This window comes from Amia ocellicauda, chromosome 1, assembly GCF_036373705.1.
Source record: "Amia ocellicauda isolate fAmiCal2 chromosome 1, fAmiCal2.hap1, whole genome shotgun sequence".
Taxonomy (NCBI): Eukaryota; Metazoa; Chordata; class Actinopteri; order Amiiformes; family Amiidae; genus Amia; species Amia ocellicauda.
The window spans coordinates 56,238,909-56,260,898 of record NC_089850.1 but is presented as its reverse complement, the minus strand read 5'-3'; the positions used below and the strand labels follow the sequence as shown (position 1 = coordinate 56,260,898).

General features: G+C 41.2%; 1 protein-coding gene across 1 annotated transcript; it reads right to left on the bottom strand.

The window, feature by feature from the left end:
* Positions 1 to 3,601: 3,601 nt before the first annotated feature.
* Positions 3,602 to 21,223, bottom strand: LOC136759268 (high affinity cGMP-specific 3',5'-cyclic phosphodiesterase 9A-like). The gene is made up of 18 exons (XM_066714190.1): positions 21,041 to 21,223; positions 18,784 to 18,854; positions 18,162 to 18,239; positions 17,635 to 17,678; positions 17,445 to 17,499; positions 16,903 to 16,973; positions 16,699 to 16,786; positions 15,913 to 15,994; positions 13,952 to 14,026; positions 13,171 to 13,257; positions 12,721 to 12,825; positions 11,766 to 11,848; positions 11,467 to 11,623; positions 10,815 to 10,928; positions 10,402 to 10,506; positions 9,052 to 9,180; positions 8,681 to 8,776; positions 3,602 to 3,649 (listed from the first exon to the last, which is right to left on the bottom strand). The coding sequence occupies exons 1-18, from the start codon at positions 21,107 to 21,109 to the stop codon at positions 3,602 to 3,604; spliced, it is 1,557 nt and encodes a 518-aa protein (XP_066570287.1). The 5' UTR covers positions 21,110 to 21,223.
* Positions 21,224 to 21,990: the final 767 nt, after the last annotated feature.

Here is a 21,990-nt window from a genome sequence, read left to right as displayed (position 1 = left end):
TGAGTGCGTGTGTGTGGGTGTGCATGTGTATGTGTGCCTGTGTGTGTGTGTGTGTGCGTGTGTGTGGGTGTGCATGTGTATGTGTGCGTGTGTGTGTATGTGTTTGTGTATGTGTGTGCGTGTGTGTGGGTGTGCATGTGGTATGTGTGTGTGTGTGCGTGTGTGTGGGTGTGCATGTGTATGTGTGCGTGTGTGTCTGTGTGTGTGTGTGCACGTGTGTGTGGGTGTGCATGTGTATGTGTGTGTGTGTATGTGAGTGTGTGCGTCTGTGTGTGTGTGTGTGTGCGTGTGTGTGTGTGTGTATGTGTGTGTGTGTGCGTGTGTGTGGGTGTGCATGTGTATGTGTGCGTGTGTATGTCTGTGTATGTGTGTGTGTATATGTGTGTGCGTGGGTGTGGGTGTGCATGTGTATGTGTGTGTGTGTGTGCGTGTGGGTGTGTATGTGTATGTGTGCGTGCGTGTGTGTGTGTGTGTGTGTGCGCGTGTGTGTGTGTGTGTATGTGCGCGTGTGTGTGGGTGTGCATGTGTATGTGTGTGTGTGTGCGTGTGTCTGTGTGTGTGTGTGTGTGGATGGGGGGAGGAAAACAAAACCAAGGATTGGAAATATATCCGTTTATTGAATGCACATACAATTGCACCTATAATTATCTAAAGAAGGCCATTAGTTTAATTACTACCCTGAAGTGTACAGCTTTTACAAACTATGTGCTTCAACTTGTGAACCTTACCGCGTGAGGCAACCTCTACAGTTAAAATTAGAAAACAAATTAACATAAATAGCATGCACAGAGGTAGACTGGACTGAAGTTCTGTATAGCCTGAAGTCTGGAAGAAATAATAACAATTCTTGACCAGCGATGCGGGTTTAAAGTGTTTGGGAAGTCACTTGTTGAATATCCACACACCTTACTCTTTTGTAAGCTGACACCAAACGCTACAATCCTAGTTTCCCTCACAAATAAAACATTTGGCTTTTTAAGTGGCAGGTCATGTGCATCTGGGGGTAAAATCCCATGAAGCAGAACCAGCTTGGAGAGAAAAAAAAAAGGAAAATGGACAGAATAGCACACTATGTACGTGTTGCAGCAGAGAGCTACAGTTTCATGAGTAATCATAAGTAACTATTTATACAACTCTAATGTGTGAAGAAGTGTCTCCTGTATTCAAGACAGAATTCAATTGACAATTATGGAACATTCAAAAACAGACTGAATAGGATCCTTGGATCACTTAGTTATTAATGGACACCAAACGAGCACGATGGGGCGAATGGCCTCCTCTCGTCTGTAAACTTTCTTATGTTCTTATGTTTCTTCTTAAACACAGTGTGTGCTGTACGATGCTGTGTACCGATACATGTTTTTCCCATGCATGTTTTTTAACTGTAGATGATGTAGATATTCATGCACCTAGACTTGTGCACTTAGATTTGATTGGGTTCCTCTTGCCCTCATTTGTGACTTTCAATTCATATTGTTTTAGTTTATATAGCAGTAGTGCATTAGAGAAAAACATAATGACAAATGTATCAACATGTGCAAATCACAACAGGATGAAATGCACAACACGATACACAACGGGACGCAGTGCCTAGTCGGGGTGTGTAATTCTAAGCAACTGTCTATGAAGTTAAGAAAACAAACTGATAATCAGTGGTGAGACGACCTGATCGCAGGTTTAAATATAATTAAATATTACAGATTACACACATACACATATATATTATAATGTTATTGAGGATAAAGCAGTAGCAAAATATAGTATAGAGGAATACAGATGGTGTATATATATATAAATGACTAAATGGGTTTACTGTCATCGCAGGTGGAGTTATGGAAGTGTAAATCAAATGTCCGACACAGGCAGTTATTCATTACTCCATGTCTTTTAAACGGCGCCTCTTTAAAATAATGACCCGTTCACACCGCTGTTGTTTACCATCCCAGACATTACTCTGTGCTTTGACAAGGAATTCACCTAGGGCACGTCATATCTATTACAAAGAACCAGAAATTCGCCAGAAACACGACTTTAAAGAGTCACAGAAGAGCTACGATAAAAGCACACAATGTTGCAATGATGTATTCACCTCGCATGTAGACGCTGCTCCAGGCCAGTCAGCCAAACAGCAACAACACAATAAGCTGCACACTGACTCAGTTAGAAAAATAAGTTTGCAGTTTTCCAACTCTGCAAGAAAGCTCTTCAGAATGCCATACATGGGAATGAACTTCAAATACAAAGGTAATAGGGAAAGTATTTTCTTCAATAGTAACATTTTATATATATATATATATATATATATTACATTTTCTTTACCATACCAAACACCAGCTCATATTGTTACTTTTAGGGTGGTGTCACATAGCTATGAGTTTTAGGCATCTTGGTGAAAACAAAAACAAAAACGAACTTTTAAAATAACCACTGGACAACCAGAATAATGTCTGTTTCCAGGTGCACACATTTTAACATCCTGTGGGGTGTGGCGGGGGGTGGAATGAAGTCTCATCTCTTTGAAACTAATTTAGGAAGACACCATCCTCTAATAAATAAATACAAACCCAAACTGCCGTGAGATCGGAAACCTATTCAAACAGAAATAAGTATGAAGGAAGACTATACGGACAAAACAGCAAGGAAATGCTGCTCTGACTGGCACAAACCTCAGCGACCGACCATGATATTGATAAATCGATCGTGGACGAGGATGGAGTCCGCTGTTCGTTTCTGTATATCTGGCTCGTGGACCTGCTGGGTTTGAGGAATCACAGGCCCAGCTTTAGGAAGAGGGACTCACCATCTCAGTCTGAACGGTGAATTTGGTTGGCATCAACACACCTTTCATTACGAACAAGGACTTTGGTGTCATTATCACTGAATCGATGAAAGAATAAAGATAAAATATAAAATTCAGAAGCGAAATACCAGTAAACTACATGTACAGCACAATTTTAGGCTAAGGTGGCATCTGTAAAAGCAGACCAGCACCTGAATAGGTCTACCCAAAACATTACAACCGCCACAGTAACATGGTAAAACTGTCTGCTAGTCAGTAAGTCAATCTCCCTTTCTGTGACTAGTCTTAGCTGGGATAAGGCAGGCTGCAAACTAAATACACTGACCTTTCTCCTTCAAATGGTCCAGATTTTAAAAATAATAATAATAAATCCCCCTGTCACATAAAACACTCACAGGGGATAACCGCAAATGTGCAATCAATCTTTCAAAAGTAAAAAAACAACCCACGAATCATTAAAAACACTCAGCCTTCCAAAAAATGTAAAAAGTTAACTTCCCCAGAATTTAAAAAAGCTGTCGACAATCACTGATGTGTTGCACTTGGTGTTCGACTGCGTCTCCCGGGCTGCCGCTTACACGTCATTGTCCACGGCCACTGAAAAAGATGTCTGTGAATCGCTCTGTTGGGTCCCCCCCGCTCCATCGCCGAAACGATATCTCGGAGACGTCGTCAAAAAAGCTACCAGGAGGACCAGAGATGGGTGCAGTCAGGAGACGAGGGACCAGTGGAGCACGCGTGGGCAGAGGACTGAAGGCCTGTGTTAATTGTTGCCCCTCGTTAGGACAGTGCGCACCTCCATTAGATGGTCTGTTTAAACTTCCCAAATCGGATCACCAGACGGGATCCCTGCAACAAAGCACAGAGGGACATGGAGTGAGAACGGGCCGTGGAGGGGCCAGGGGACGAGACCTACTCCATCCATCTTCACAGAGGATTCCCCCCAACATTTCGAAGCACAAACACACAAGAACAGATAAAAAAAAACAAATTAAACAGAATAAACCACCGAGAAGTTGTATTTTTCTTTATTTTGTTTTTCTACTGTGGCTTTAAAAGACGTGGATTGCTTTTTTTCTATACCGCCAGCAGTAAGAAACTTTGATTGATCGTATTTATTTTTGGGTTCCCATTGACTTGTTAAACAATCACACTTAGGCTAATAGAAATTCTATTTTCAACCACTGAAGAGCACTCGAGTTGAAAGTTCCTGGGTCTTAAAATTAACATAATTCAATTTCCCCTGGCACAAATAGCATTGACGACATTTTAATTTAAATTAGAAAGGTTTTTCTTTTTTGAGAATTGAGAAGTGTAAGAATGGTATGGGTTAGGCTTTTTCAAAAGATCTCTTAAATTACCATCTCTTTGGAAACGGGGTTTATTGGAACGCTTTTTCTAAATAAATAAAGGAAAATAGTAAACTGTCTTCTCGGTGAAGCGCAGCTCTGATACACAGAAGGGGAAAAAATAATTTAATAGGATTTTAATGAAAAGAAAAAACAACCTGCTCCATATTTAAGCCGTGCTCTTCAATCTGCAGCGCTGTCCACAAACTAGCAAAGTGACAAAGGTTAGCCAAGGGGAGAAGAAAGTGATACAAGCCGTGATATTGAAGCCGTGTCTGACAGAGACAAGTCCACTAAAGCACAGAGATGTAGGAGAGGAAGCCAGGACTTCTAAAATAAAGTGAAGTGAACTACTCGGCTGAAATGTCAATTTAAAACTGTAACAAAAGAAATATTATTCATTCATATCTGTCAATTATGTGGTGTAATTAATCTCTTAAATCAATGGTTCTTAAACCTGTCCTGGAGTACCACCTAGCCTGCAGGTTTTTGCTCCAACCGAGCTCCAATTACTTAATTGAACCCTTAATTGAACAAATTGTATTACATTTGACTCTTTAAATTGTGTAACTGATAAAAAGTTTGTTCCTTAATATTTTCCTTATACAACACAAAAACCCCTACTCTTAAAAATAATTAAAAGGCTCTGATTTAGGAAATTAGTTCAATTAAGAGTTCAATTAAGTAATTGAGGGATCGGATGGAATAAAAAACAGCAGGGTAGGGACTCCTCCAGGAACAGGTTTGAGATCCACTGTCTTAAATCATTTTAGCCGTATCTGTAATTGTTCTATTGTAATGGCACCATTGCTTGCTCTTTTGGTACTAAATCACTCATGTGTCTTGCTGGGGTGAATTCACATTCACACACACATACAGAGAAAAAATGGCTTCCGCACTCCATATTGCAAGGACTAGGTGTCTGAGTCTTCTGCCACCGAATCCGTAACTCATCTTCCCAATTCGAGAATCCATCTGTGCCCTCGTGACTAAGCTTTTGCGGCAGCACAAATTTTCACCACTTTTTGGGGAGGGGGTGCAAGCCAGAGCAATGGTCCAGTGTGGGGCTTTATTTCACTTTTCTTATCCATTTTTCCTTTCCTTGTGATTCTGGGGTTAGATGTGGTGTAAGGTCAACAAAGGATTGGCTGTTTTCGCTCTTCAAAGACCATGAAACCCTTGGGGCTCACTCACAATATTTATTCCCACCTCCCAGAAAAAAAGAAAAGAAAACAGGTGGTTACTAATCACAAAATCTATGGAAGTCTATTTGTCCGTGGGGGGATTATACTTGTCACTGAAATCTGGCCGCCAGAGAGAACAGGATGAATTATTTCCTGAGGCACAATCTAGAACTGCAACATGTGATGAGATCCCAGGTATGGAAGAAACTTGAATTAAAACTGGACCAAGTAAAGTAATGATGCTGTAACCACCTGTGCCTTTTTTATTTTCTTTATTTACAACTAAAACGGGGAATAAATAGTGTGGAAAGTGGTGAAAATGTTGTGCTGTCGCAAAAGCAAAGCTGGGGGCCTATCTGTGCTCCAGAGTAGTGCGGGGCTGGGCCAGAGCGCTGTGTGTGGGACACTGTTGTTCTTGACAGGAAAGAGACGCAGCACTAACACTACAGCCAGCATATGCACTTACTTACACCGCACCACTCAGGCCGTGGGCTCGCCTATTTCTTCTTTCCTCCTAATGACATATTCTCAGTTTTTTTCTTCTGTGCCTCGTAGAACAAAAGACACAGCGTCATGTTAGCACGTGGACACTGGCATTACCCACCCTCTCTCTCCGTCCGCCCGGCTAGGCAGAACCTGGAGTGGACCTGGATGAGTAGGTCTCAAATATTCAGGTTGTTTTAGCATCGGAGTACCAAGATCAAAGAAGGAAGGCACAGAGACGTTTCAACAGTCCTTCTTTCGTCAGCACATATCCACTCAGGAGTAAGATAATACAAGCAAAGGGCTGATGACATGAATGTGTATAGGGTACTAATGTCTACTTATACATCGCCTGACATTTATCGGTATGATACACAAACACTGCAGAGACTTTTCACATACGCTACCGTTCAAAAGTTTGGGGTCACTTAGAAATGTCCCTGTTTTCGAAAGAAAAGTATGTTTTTTGTCCATTAAAATAACATCAAATTGATCAGAAATACAGTGTAGACATTGTTAATGTTGTAAATGACTTTTGTAGCTGGAAACGGCTGATTTGTAATGGAATATCTACACAGGCGTACAGGGGCCCATTATCAGCAACCATCAGTCCTGTGTTCCAATGGCACGTTGTGTTTGTTAATCCAAGTTTATCATTTTAAAAGGCTAATTGATCATTAGAAAACCCTTTTGCAATTATGTTAGCACAGCTGAAAACTGTTATGCTGATTAAAGAAGCAAGAAAACTGGCCTTCTTTAGACTATTTGAGTATCTGGAGCATCAGCAATTGTGGGTTCGATTACAGGCTCAAAATGGCCAGAAACAAAGAATTTCTTCTGAAACTCGTCAGTCTATTCATGTTCTGAGAAATGAAGGCTATTCCATGCGAGACATTGCCAAGAAACTGAAGATCTCATACAGCGATGTGTACTACTCCCTTCACAGAACAGTGAAAACTGGCTCTAAGCAGAATAGAAAGAGGAGCGGGAGGCCCCGGTGCAAAACTGAGCAAGAGGACAAATACATTAGAGTGTCTAGTTTGAGAAACACAACTGGCAGCCTCATTACATAGTAGCTGCAAAACACCAGTCTCAATGTCAACAGTGAAGAGGCGATGCTGGGATGCTGGCCTTCTAGGCAGAGTTGCAAAGAAAAAGCCATATCTCAGACTGGCCAATAAAAAGAAAAGATCAAGATGGGCAAAAGAACACAGACACTGGACAGAGCAAGATCGGATAAAAGTTTGAGTCTGAGGTGCTCGGATCACAAAGAAGAACATTTGAGACACAGACCAAATGAAAAGATGCTGGAGGAGTGCTTGACACCATCTGTCACGCATGGTGGAGGTACTGTCTGGGGGTGTTTTGGTGGTGGCAAAGTGGGAGATCTTTACAGGGTAAAAGGGATCTTGAAGAAGGAAGGCTATCACTCCATTTTGCAAAGCCATGCCATACCCTGTGGATGGCGCATGATTGGAGCCAATTTCCTCCTACAACAGGACAATGACCCAAAGCACAGCTCCAAACTATGCAAGAACTATTTAGGGAAGAAGCAGTCAGCTGGTATTTTGTCTATAATGGAGTGGCAGCACAGTCACCGGATCTCAACCCTATTGAGCTGTTGTGGGAGCAGCTTGACCGTATGGTACATAAGAAGTGCCCATCAAGCCAATCCAACTTGTGGGAGGTGCTTCAGGAAGCATGGGATGAAGTCTCTTCAACAAACTGATAACTAGAATGCCAAAGGTGTGCAAGGCTATAATTGCTGCAAATGGAGGATTCTTTGATGAAAGCAAAGTATCAAGGACAGAATTATTATTTCAATTAAAAATCATTATTTATAACCTTGTCAATGATTATATTTCCTATTAATTTTGTTATATTTCCTATTCAAACTCATTAGAATTTTCTAAGTGACCCCAAACTTTTGAACGGTATTGTACATACAGACGAGTGACAAATTAAAGGAGAAATCCACATAAAGTGTCTCAGTAAGGTGTTGGGCACCACAAGCCCCAGAACAGCTTCAATGCTCTTGGCACAGATTCTAGTCTCTGGACTCTACTGGAGGGATGAACACCATTCTTCCAAAAGATATTCCCTTATTTGGGGTTTTGATGATGGTGGTGGAGAGCGCTGTCTAACACGTCAGTCCAGAATCTCCCATAGGTGTTCAACTGGGTTGAGACCTTTATCACCATAGGATAAAGGTGATCACTCAGAATAACTTTGTCATGATTTGCAGTGACCCTTCCCTCTAAGGGGACAAGTGGACCCAAACCATGCCAGGAAAATGCCCCCCACAGCAGAGCCTCCGGACCCCCTCACTGTAGGGGTCCAGCAGTCAGGCCTGTCCCGTTCTCTTGGTGTCCCACACATGCACTCGCCCACTTGTTGAGAATATGGTAAAGGATGACTTATCTGATCATATCACTTTTTTCTCTGTAGACCAGTGCCTATGATGCCCCAATAATGACCCCTCTTTCAAAGTCACTCTGATCCTTTCCTCTTGCCATCTTGATCCAAAATCGAGGTCAACTGGGCCTCCTCAGCATTTTTATACCACAGAGCATGACAGGATGTGAATTGCTTAATTGCATCATGCAGTACACTTGTTTGGAGGCATCTGCACTCGTTATGTTTTTCCTTCAATTTGTCACCCGTCTGTATATTTGTCATCTTCTATTTCATGCCCCCTCTGCCCTGATGTATTAGGACACTTGAATGTGTCTTCAGAGCGGCTGTGTCAAACTGGTATTGAATATAAGAATCATACTGTACACTTTGGGCAGCCCAGCTCTCCTCTGACCGTGAGAAGAGCAGGGAAAAGGTCAGGGTGGGGTAGAGGGGTCCTGATTGGTTACCTCGGTCATGGCATCGTCAATCTGCTTCAGCTCCTCATAGTGGTCTCGGGAGTCTCGCAGCGGCTGCACCATAATCTCCTCGATCTGAGGGAAGAGCTGGAGGGGAGACAGAACAAGAGGAGAGTGGAGAACCAGTGGTGTTGACCCACGGACAGGTGAACACTATGCTACTTCTGGAAGAAATGGCTGAAACCTATTACACCCGATAAGAACAACACAATCCGCTGTCAACATTGAGGGAAATGATTTTTCAACAGAATGCTTCTGTCTTTTGTTATGTTGGATGACTGAGTTAAGTAGAAAAGGGCCAACAGACATTTTACAGTTGAGAAACTACAGATGAGCGGCTCTCACATGTCCGGGCTACATACCTTCATGACCGTTTCAAACATGGGGATGAGCACAAACTTGATGAAGCCAATCTGCGCCGTTGGCTTCGTCACTTTGTCCCGGTCCATGAAGGGCGCAACCGGGAGCCCCTCCGATTTCTCTCGGTCGCTCTGTGGTGGAGCAAGAGAGCCAAGTAAGTAACCCAGAAGGAATGAAGTTTCTGTACTCAGGGACTCAAGAATATACATGGCGGGTGTGTATCATCATTGCGTTCCATTAATGGGAATGTATCGACAAAGGCATAGGCATGGACACAACATGCTGAAGAATATGTAAAAGTGATATCCAGAAATCATCTTGCATTGTGCAAGGTGTTACATGCAGGTAACAAAAATGTCACCTGTAATTACAGTATGGGAGGAATAGAACTAGATGAAGTAACGCATGAGAAAGACCTAGGAGTCTACGTGGACTCCTCACAATAAAAAAGACAAACACAATGCAAGGATATATTGTCAAAAGTGTAGTGTAGTGTAGTTCAAAAGTCGAAAGACAAGGGCAGTAATGTTCAGACTGTACAATGCACTAGTTAGAGCTCATCTGGATACTGTGGACAGTTCTGGGCTCCACACTTCAAGAAAGATATCGCTGCTCTAGAGGCAGTTCAGAGGAGAGCAACCAGACTTATTCCAGGTCTGAAGGGAATGTCCTACTGAGAGACTGAGGACCTGAACCTTTTCACCCTGGAACAGAGGAGACTACGTGGGGACTTGATTCAAGTCTTCAAAATCATGAAAGGCATCGACCACATCAAACCAGAGGAGCTTTTCCAGATCAGCAGGGACACACGCACCCGGGGACACAAATGGAAATTGGGCTTCAAGGCATTCAAGACAGAAAACAGGAGACACTTCTTCACACAGAGAGGCGTCACAATCTGAACAAACTCCCCAGCGATGTGGTTGAAGAGACAATTTGGGAACATTTAAAAACAGATGGGATAGGATCCTTGTATCACTTAGTTAGTAATGGACATCAAACAAGCACGATGGGGCAAATTGCCTCCTCTCATTTGTAAACTCTCTTGTGTTCTTATGTTCTTATTGGGACCCTTGGGACATCTTGTTTTATTTATTTTAATTACATTCTCTCATCTAAACTATTTGCCAACTCAATGTACTCATCCTTCATTTGTAGTAAAGGGATGTATCTTGAGAATGAGCTTATATCTCACAGTCAGAAGAGCCCTACACATCTTCTGTAAATGCCATCATCTTATCTTTAAGCACATCAGAATCACTGTACAACTCAACTCAACTCAATTTTGAAGCTTGCTGACGTGTTCGAGTTCAGCACCTGATGCTTTCTGCTTCCTCCTCGACCTCACTGACCTGCATGAAGTATTCCTCAAGTAGACAGTCCACCCAGGGCTCAGCCACCTCTGTGGGCCTCACCTCGTTGGAAATGTCACAGCACTTAATCAGCACCATCTTCAGCTGGGAGAAAGCACAGGGACCTTCTCAAATAACTGGGCTCCACAATTGCATATTCAGTGAAATCTACTTGTAACAAGTAACAACTCTTATCATACAGTGTAACGCCTCGTGTTCTTACACAATGGACAGAACTACAACTAAGAATTTAAAATAAGCAACAGAGTCTGATGACAACAGAGAAGTGCACTGCAAAACAGCCTCCATTGTGATCAACCTTTACAAATATGTACTGGTGCAAATGAAAGGGACCTTTATGTTTGTTTATTAAGGGTTTTTGATGGTCTGTAAGTACTTTCTTCCATACATACACAGGTCACATGCTCCTCATTGGTGAAGTCGAAGTTGTCCACCTTCTGTTTGAAGGAGTCCAGTATCTCTCCATGGCGGGCCATGTCGGTGGCTAAAATCAGCGTAATGATGGCCTGCAAAAAATGGCCAAAAACATGAAGGTGAGATTTCCTCTGATCGTGTTAATCATTTGGCATGACACCTGTATGTCACTGATTGGAATTAACATGAATCATAGTACGATACTTTATAACTGGAGGGAAAGCTGTCAATCAGAGGCGACTATTGATAACCCTCATTCAGAAGAAACTGGAGTTTCGCTTTTCAGTCATGACCGGTGACTGAACACAAAATAGTAAACTACCAATAAAAGAAGTACACTGTAGTTAATGGAGAAAGGCATCTGCAAACAACATAATACATATAATAATAATAATAATAATAATAATAATATTAATAATAATAATAATAATAATAATAATAATAATAACAACAGGGTGTGGCGATTTGTAAACACACTATTGTATTTGAGTATTTGGGAGGGATCCATCCTCTAAAACATGAAAGAGCTCCAGTCTGAACCTTTCACAGACCCCAGGACAGATAAAGATAAACCAAAGTTTTTACTGGCGGATTTTGAACGTGACCAAACTCTAAGCGCTCAGTTCCCACCTGTCGGATCTGCTTGAAGACCTCAGGATCCACGTTGGCGAAGATGTTGCACTCGGGCTGGGAGAGGATCTGGAAGGCCACGGCGCAGTGGTGGTTCTCCAGGGGGGAGATGTCATTGTAGCGCACTGCCAGCTCTGTGCGGGCGTTGATCTGGTACCTGGACAGACGGAGTGCGGGAGGAGGAGACACAGGGGAAGAACAGAAACTAAGCAGGCTAGATTCAAATACAAATAAATGATCTCTCATAAGAAACACAACACAATACAGCTGTAGGTCATTACACGCGTTGGGTTACCCACGTGTTGTTGTAGCCTGGATGATCCAGGTCGTGGCACACAGCCGCGGTCATTAAAATGCCCATGTCGGTCAGGGTCAGCTTCTCCTGGAAAAAGCACAGAGGAGGAAGTGGGTGAGGCAGTGAGTTAGAACAGGAGACGCATGATGGCCTATATATACAGATTGGTGATAAATTAAAGGAAAAACCTGAATAAATGAGTGGAGGAACATAACGAATGCAGATGCCTCCAAACAGGTGTACTGCATGATACAATTAAGCAATTAACATCCTGTCATGCTCTGTGGCGTGTATAACAATGTTGAGCAGCCCAACTGACCTCTATTTTGGATCAAGATGACAAGAGGAAAGGATCTAAGTGACTGTGAAAGAGGGGTCATTATTGGGGCACGAATGGCAGGAGCTTCAGTCACACAGACACTCAACTGGCTCGTGTTCTGGACAAGTGGGCGAGTGCATGTGTGGGATACCAAGACAACGGGACATATGCTATGGCCTTAACAGTCACCAGATCTCAACCCAATTGAACACCTCTGGGAGATTCTGGACCGACGTGTTAGACAGCGCTCTCCACCACCATCATCAAAACCCCAAATGAGGGAATATCTTTTGGAAGAATGGTGTTCATCCCTCCAGTAGAGTTCAGCAGAGACTCTAGAATCTGTGCCAAGAGCATTGAAGCTGTTCTGGGGCTCGTGGTGCCCAACACCTTACTAAGACACTTTACATTGTTTTTTCCTTTAATTTGTCACCTGTCTGTGTATCATAACTCAATCTTGCATCAACAACAATGATTTTGTGATTGCAACACATCAGGCCTGGATTTCTGTGTGCCTGATGTCATACAAACTGATGAGGTCCACTTAAGTTTAAAATAAAGGCAGTGTGTTCTGGGAGAGCTATTCTTGTTCTTGTGAGGAACGGTTTTGCATGCCGTTCCCCAGCAGCCTGGTGCTCACCTGCAGGTTGCACAAGTGGATCATGCCGTACATCATCTGACTGACGCAGAAGCAGTGGCGGAAGTTGTGGAAGGGATTGTTGCGGTAATTCTCCTGAATGCTGATCTTGAACGCAACAGAGAAGGACAGAGGCAGTACACAATATGTTCCCTAGCCCCCTGTGAACCTAGCACACCTCCAGATTAAACTAAGAAGACACTGGGTTATTCCGAAAAGCCTACACAAAGACTTCAGATATGTATGATCTACCTTCAAAATGTAAAGCAAATCTATGGACCACAGCCATCTAGAGAATTGAAAATATCTGTCACAGGTAGAACAGCAGTGGTCTCTCAGTTTTAAACACCTCACATGCCTGACTAAAAGAGATCGCTTTCTTTAAGAGCTAATTGGTGGCTGCTTTACTTTACTTTTCAAAAGAAGACAAGCTACGTCACATCTGCTCCTTACCAGCCAGCGTTTGAGTGTGATGGGGTTCATGTTAAACTCCTTCACCAGTCCCAAGTCATGGTACATGTACTCCAGGCAGCTCAGCATCTACAAGACAGGGCGGTAGACTGTCATTAAATCACGAAAGGCATCGACCACATCAGACCAGAGGAGTTTTTCCAGATCAGCAGGGACACACGCGCCCGGGGACACAAGAGGAAACTGGGCTTCAAGGCATTCAAGACAGAAAACAGGAGACACTTCTTCACACAGAGAGGCGTCACAATCTGAACAAACTCCCCAGCGATGTGGCTGAAGAGACAATTTGGAAACATTTAAAAACAGACTGGATAGAATCCTTGGATCACTAAGTTATTAATGGACACCAAACGAGCACGATGGGGCGAATGGCCTCCTCTCGATTGGACACTTTCTTATGTTCTTATTGTATTACATGCAATAGACACATGAATAATATTATGTAATATTATTTATATCTAATAATTGTACGAAACAGATTTAAAACAAGACAGATAAAAAGAAATCTGATAATTCCATGAAAACATTATTAATAACTAAAAAGCTAAGGTTTCCAAGCTGTCCTTAAAGGAATAAATCCAAGTCAGACAGGGAAAAACAAACACCTTTGTTGTTTCAGAATGAGTCATGTCCTTGCAATCTGAAGTTTGGTTACTAAAGGTTTATGTCTTGGATAAATATATGTTTCTGCTTCTACGCATTACTGAAAAGGTGTGCTTTTCTTCTGAAGGGACAAGCAAAGAGTGAGGCCTCGTGGTTCTACCTCATTGTGCTCCCAATGCCAGACATCGAACGTTGGCTTTTTCAAGGCTTCAATCGTTTCCTGGGATAAAGTGTACTGCAAGATTCAAAACAAAACAGGAGAGTTTTCTAAAACATGCTTTCAAAAGAAAACCATCTCAACACACTCACAAAAACTAACTGATATGAAGACATTTTCCTTATGTATGATTCGTTTACAAATACTTTTACTTTCCTCTCTCTTTTTGATAATATACTTAGATCCCTGATTATGGCTTATCTGCTCTGATGGATCATATAGGAGAGCATGTCCATCATATTTAGAGTATTGTCTTCTCATTGACTCCTGCTTGCCTGCAAGAGCAATAGTCTAGTTGAAAATGTTACAATTTCAATTTTAATTTTAGCACTGGAAGGGGGTGAGACGTATATAAATTCACCTTGGTGGTTATTCAGAGTTCAGCGTCTGCAATAACGAGTGAAAGATATCTGAAGACCTTATGTCTTATGTCATGCATACAAACTCTGTGGAAAGTTTCAGAAGGGCACAGGAGATATGGTTTATTAGTTTTTATCGGGATATCATCACAGAGAGAGGATGCTTTTGCATGTTCCTGAGGATTTATGAACATCGCCTGCTTTATCTACTACGTCGGATTGCTAAATCACTGGGTTAAAATAGTGCGCGTTCTTTTTGCGCAGATTTCCACAGTTCTGCGCATTTCTGCAGAATCCCATCGCTCCCATTGGCGGAGCAGCCAATGTTTCTAGCAGCTATAGATAGTTGTCATTTTGAGGAAGCAGTTCCACAATTAACGATGTTCACAATCGCAATGTCTTGGGTGTACTTGAACTAATGTTGCACTATGACCTATGCATGATCACTCAAGAAAAGGGAGAAACAATGCAAGTTTATTATCTATCCTGCGAAAGTCAGAACTGCACAATACCCATTACCCAGAAAGAGCAAACTCCGGTCAGCTGTGCTGTCACTAGAATGCAACCTTTACTGGCAAAATTTACTTCAAAGTCATAATACATGACTTTGCAACTAGGAAGGCACTGTAATTGACAAGGCAGGAGACAGAACAAATTTACAGGTAGGATTGTTGTTGTTGTTGTTGTTATTATTATTATTATTATTATTATTATTATTATTATTATTATTATTAAGGCATGAGACTATTACTTTTTGTGAAATTGTAACATATGTTATGAAAATGAAATATTTTTTCAGAAGGGAAATTACAATTAGAAGGTATTTGTAAAGACTGGATCTAATCAGACCTTGACTTGGTCAGAATATCTGAAAATAACATTTAGTAAGAGTTCTTTTCTACTCATTTTTAAATTATGATCCTGAAGTATGAAAGACTCTAGACGTTGATTTCCCACCTGACACTTAAGATTACATTCAAGTTTTTTTTAAACACTGTTTCAATTGATGTCATTCTCAGTGACTTCCTTCCTCCACTGAATAATGAGGAATAACATTATACAGTACAGTTTCCTGAATGGGAGGTGAAAGATAATATACTATTTATAATTCACAGTTATTATGTTTACTTTCCTATTACTCAATTTGAACCTAAAGCTGGATTGCCTCACACCTTTTACTCCCAATCATAAATTACAAATCCACAATCAGCATGGGTTGCCAATCAGAAAATGCAAAAACATTTTGCAAACAAAGCTGTCATCAAGTGCTGGATTTAGAAAGTATAATTGACGGGTGGGTGGCATTCTTAATTTAATCAGGGCCTGAGGTTGTGATATGACTTCATCCCAGAGGAATTTAAAATGTGGAAATGTCACGCTCATCAGCTATTATACATCATTATTTTTTATAGGCATTGCTGTGTAGTATATGTAACTATAAATCAGAAAACAAAAAGCAACAACAGGAATAAATCTAATCTCCCACAATTGAAAAGTTTAAATTTCCATCGACAACTTTGTTTTCCCACCCCTGAATTGAATTACCTTGGGGTAACTGGGCACATCTCGTCTTGGAGTCATTTTCTTGCCATCATCTGAAAAGTTGTATTTGCAGGGGCAGTTCACTCTGATGAAAAAACAAGAAGAAAGGTTTCCCAGACCTTGATTAACACTAGTCTAGGACTACTCTACCTAAAATAACAGCGCGGAGTTCATGACTAGTGCTGATCAAAGTCCGTGAAGCCGGCCCACAATGTTTGTAATGTTTTATGAATTTATGAAATTATGAACCCTGAAAGTTTCTAACCAGTCAAATTACTAACCCCAAAAGCTTTGACGACTTATTTTTTTTATTTAGATGATGCGTAAATCACAGATGAATCATACTGCTAAGAAGATAAAATTAAACAAAAAATGTTGTTGAACAGATGTGACTGTATGTATGGGATATTATTCTGGACACATACTTTATTTTGTCATCTCCATAAATTTACTGTGGAATCTTCTGTGAGATTAGAGAAGTAAATCTACCAAAGGATTTTGACTTTTTTTGGCTTTACTGTGGTTTTGCCAAAGTTTTATATTGGTTTCCTATGAGTTCCTATAATTTCACTGTACTTTAGTACACTATACCATGGGAATACTATGGTAAACAATGACAGATATTTCTAAGGCATGTTTACTGTGGTAGAGTGTAGTAAAACTGGACATTACCAGGGTAAACTTGCATATGTGAGAAGAAAGTCTTGAAGATGGGTTGAATCTTTGAGGATTGAGATTTTGCTGTACTGGACAGCCTCCTAACCTATCATGGGCTTTCACTGGTCTCACCTGCCACCTCCTCTGGATGTCATCTCGTCCCTCAGCTTCTTCAGGTCGTTCTTACACTTCTCAATCTCCACCACCTTCAGCCCCTCCACTGAAATCCAAGAACACAGACACTCTTCAGTCTGGGAAAGTGTCTAAAGTGTATTCAAAGTCCCGCAATATACATCTTTTGAAGCATATTGTTGCAGGGCATTGCACCATACTCACACTCCACTCTCTTCTCCAGCATGGCTAGTCTGTTGGTCACTTCTGTCTTCAGTTCATTGATCCTAAAAGCCCTGCAAATAGACTCAACCTTAACTGGCAAGTGTCTGCAGTCCCATCCCGCCCGAGCCCCCTGTCACTCCTGCCACTCGATGTCGATGTAACATTCAATTTAGTGAGACTCCCAAACCCATGGTGGTGAATCATCTGGCTTACATAGAGGATAAATCCTGAAATGAACGGGAGGTGGGCATCATCATCTCTCAGCGATGAAGGATAACGCACATTTTAAAATAGCAAATTGAATCAGCTGTTGGTGCCACAAATGCCATGTATTTCTGGTTCCGTGTGCTAATTTGTATGTTGGCAGCCTTGCTATTTCTACCCTGTCCCATCTCAAGTCCCCATGCTTAACTTTTCAAGTGATTTTAATCAAGAACAGGAGCACATGTAATTCTTGGCTGGATTGAAGTTCTGTAGATGCCAAAGCCTTCTAGCCCCACCCATAGATGTCCCGTAGTGGAGTACAAACAGAAGCGAAATACCTGCTGAATTGCTCGGCCACCTGCGACAACACATTCTGAAACATGTCCTCCTTCTCTGCAAACAGAAACAGCGCTCAGGATTATGGCCCGACACAAACTCTGACTGCACAGCGCATGTTCTCAGTATAGTCTCTTCTGATAGGAAAAGGGATGTCAATCGGTCATACAACTAAGCAAAGACATTATTTACCTCCAAGCTGGCCACCTGATAAAGGTACAACCTTATACAGCGAGCTGCGAAAGAAAGGAAAAAGAAACAAAGAGCGAAAGGAATCACATCACCAGTCAAATGCATATCATGGTTAATGCTTTACTATTTTACTTTTCATGTAACTTATCTATTTTGGGTGGTGCAGGAAGATGTGAAGAATGCATGATAAACCGTGGTCTGAGACATTGGACATTGTTTAAACGGACTGAATTCAAAAGGGATAAAGAGTTTTAAATGTAAGCAACTGAAAACCTGGAGCTATTATTTTTCTTGTAACATATTGGACAAGGACATATTACACAACCTTTCTTCTTTTAAATAAACATCAAAATCAACTAAAAGAAGCCAAATAGCTTTCTATCACGTTTCTGCAAAATTTGGTAGAATCAGAGTGGAATCGGATACTGTCTCCTTCTTCCAGCACATCCATAGTCTGGTCTGATCGTTAATGATTTAGGTCTGATGACAGCAGATTCATGAACAAATATCAGAGAACAGTCCATTACTGTTGAGAATTCGTGGGCATCGTGGGATCAATAGACACGAAGGCTCCTTCCCGATTCATCAGCATTATCGCCGTGTTCCTGAGAAGAGAAACGCATCTAATTCAGAGCCAGTTTAGCCTCAGACTCCAAATAAAAAGTTAAATTCTGTTTCTACTTCCAAGATAACTGACTTAAAATGTAAGACTTTTCTTAGCGCAGGTATAGCTCCAGTCAAGTGCATTCAAAACCTGTTCAGCTCCTAATTATTCTGCTTTGGACATATCCTGGACATAGCAAAAGTGCACTAAACCTAATTAAAGACATCAGAAAACAATTGCTGCTGCTGGATTCACACACAGACACTCAAGGAATTCCCTAATTACATCCAGTCTAGGCATGACATAATGCAATACATAAATAGACTCATAAATTAACTTCCTGTAGGTATGAAAGATCAGAAACACCTGCTAGCTAATACTTAATTAGAGGTTATCAATCTTTCCAAGAGAATTGCAAGTACCTACTTGAGAACGTAAATAAGATTAAGATAAGATTTTTAAACTTAAACATTTACAGAGATCTACCTCTTTGCCTACACATATCGACATCTGTGTTAAATGTGTGTGTGCGGGATGTGACTAACCTGGGGATATTGGAAGAGGAACACAGCAGCTCCCTGATATCGCAGGGACTGCAGTGGCGACTGAAAACAACCTGGACAAAAAGACAGAGGTGCGGTTATCTCACCGCCAGCCCCGACAGCAGGGAACAGAAACAAAACACACAGTGGAGAAATAGAGGAGAGGCAAAAGAAACAAGAGACATGAAGAGAAAGTGAGAGAAAGTACCATGCTGTTCTTAACAAGAGACACAGAGGGAGACTTGTTTAACTTCAAAGTAAGAGGTACAATGTATGTGGGCTGCCCAGTTTTGGCACTGATTTAAAACACTGTCAACCAGGCCTGCAAACTTCAAAAGAAATAGAAACAGTAGCTGGTGGAAATTTAAACTACCACACACTACAGCAAAAGACAGTGGTAGCGCAGACCCTAATTAATTTGCTGACTAAAGCAGATGGTGGAGACAAACTCTCTCTCTTTCTCCCGGCCGACTTTCTCTCTGGTGAGTTCAGGTCAGTTCCAGCTGTCCACTTATCCAGGCCCTTCAGAATGCACCGTCGCCGTACAGGACAGGCAAGCTATCAGGATCACAGGTTCAGAGCCCGGCTTCTCGAAACTGGCGACATCAATGGACCCAGTAAACACCAATGAATTAGTCATAGAGACCATATCCATATCAATCGAACTCGAACACCTGGCTGGCATTGAATTCTGTTATTCATTGGAAGAATTCTCCTGGGAAACACCGGGCGCGTTAAAAAGGACGCCGCAACGAAAACAGGAGTCTTTTGTCTGCGCTTGAACTCCGAGTCCAATTGATACATTGTTGTAAAATGCTATTAGCAACTGCCTTTGAAGTTCGATCGTTCTCATTTTGTGTGATCAACAGGCCTTTTGTGTGTGTTCTTGCTAACAAATTCAGACTCCCAATTTAGGTGCTATCCTTCATCTCCCCCTCTCCTGCTTATAGCATTTTTCTGGAGAATCCACACTTTCATAACAACCTACTCAGCTGTGGTCAACACCTTACTTTGGACATGCTAGCAGCAGGTGTCACTGCGACCTGTTGTGCCAGCAGCACCTGCGGGAGAAGTGACCTCCAGGATTACTTTTAAACCATCTTAACAGCAGCACTAGTCTTGCACAGTTAAAACTTCTCATTTTGATTTAGGGGGATACCTAAAATCAAATTACAAGCTAAAGGAGCCAATACAAATAGTGGAAAGAAAAAAAGTTCAAGATCGATTTTTTGTGTGTACGTCTACCCCACATTTTCAGGTTGTGTTGCAAAGTATAGACTGTTTAATTAAAAAGAAGGAAAGGTGTGTTTAGGGCATAGCAAACCAATGATAATTTATGAGGACATGAATATGGGGGGAACAAAATGCAATGAAAGACTTGAACCCTGAGTTCTTTCTTGTCGACTGTAACTCACAGAGATGTCCAGAGACGCAACACAAGTGCATCTGAATGTGTGCAGCATTTTAAATGTATTTTTACGTCTATGAGGAACCATCTGTCAGGGTCCTCTCCTCAAGCCCAGGTGGTTTTGCATTTCAATAAAACAGTTGGGTGCGTTCCGCTGTGGTCCCGCAGCCTCGCTCTTTGACGTCAGAATTAAACCAGGTGATTGTCTTTACTCATCACCAGTACGGTTCAATACAGGTGTTCAAAACCGATGTTTCACTACTTTAATGATGCCACACATGCTGCTGTGCGTCGTGTTTAAGCTCGAATACAACCTCAACACAACCACTAATTAGATGAGAACATTAATCAGAGGCCAGGTGTCTATTAATTGCTTTTAAAAATACAGCACATTAATTGCAGTTGCAGATTAGTGACGCTCAATCACCTCAACTCTGCACCTTTACATCCACTTCTTAAAGTGACTAAATAATAAGAAGAAAATAATACAGCAATGGATGAAACTGGACTGCTATCATTTATAAATTATGCACAAAATCTCCTGAATTGTACATCAGCATATATATATGTATATGCATATATATACATATATATATATATATATATATATATACATATATATATATATACATATATATATATATACATATACATATACATACATATATATATATACATATACATATACATACATATACATATATATATATATATATACATATACATATACATATACATATATACATATATATATATATATATATATATATATATATATATATATATATATATAGCTACCAGTAAGTGCTGTTTTAATTGCAAACACAGATAATGGCTTTTAAAGTGACAAACCTTCTGTACTTTGCCGTCCACGTCCAGGTAGACGGTTTTCGGTGCGTACGAGGAAGAGCCAGACCCCATCTCCTTTCTGTCCTTTTCAAGCTCAAATCAGAAAGAGGAGGATCAATCCTAATGCACAAAGATGTCCTGGTCTCACAGTAGCTCACCGGGGTGGGTCAGTTCTGATCCGTGAAAAAGAACTGTCTCCAAACAGAGGATGGAAAGTCATAAGTTAATAGCAGAACTGAATACTCAAAGGACACAGTCTAACTCCACCGAATCCCTTGTGAAAACTCATCCAGGATTTGAATAATCCCCTGTTTATGTGAAGACATGGAGGTAAATGGTGGAACAAAGAGATTAGTGTCTTAAAAGAGGAAACAGACAGCCTTTTCCAGCAGTGATTTTACTGCAACTGTTATGGCAAACTCTGCTTTGAATGGTTAACCTTCTTCTGAAAATATCAACGTGTATTTTTCACATGTATTAGCAGCCTAAAGCAGTTCTCAGTTCTGAAGTTACTTATAGGTGGCTAAATACACACCTTATCGACCTCCTAGCTGTTATTTTAAACCCTTTGTGTGTTTTTATTTTCTCTTCCTGGGTTTGCCCATTATTTTATCACCCGCAAATGGGAAAACCAAAACAAAACAAACAAACAAACAAACACAAAAAACACAGTTGGTGAAAACTAAATAAAGGTGACAAAATTCTGAGCAAAGAAGGCTTCAGGGAATGGCATTAATTGTAGATCCACAGCCTGTTGCTGCGTCCGTATGGAGGCAGCAGTTTTAAGGGGCAGGTTAATGAGGAGATTATTAAGCAAGTTGCTGCTCCTGAGCATTATATTATGAGATCATGTGCCCGGTTGCAACAGGACCTGAGCACAGAGGAGCAGAGTTGTCACCTACCATTGTGCTTCCAGTGTTGCTTAAATAATACAAAAACAGCCCATACACAGA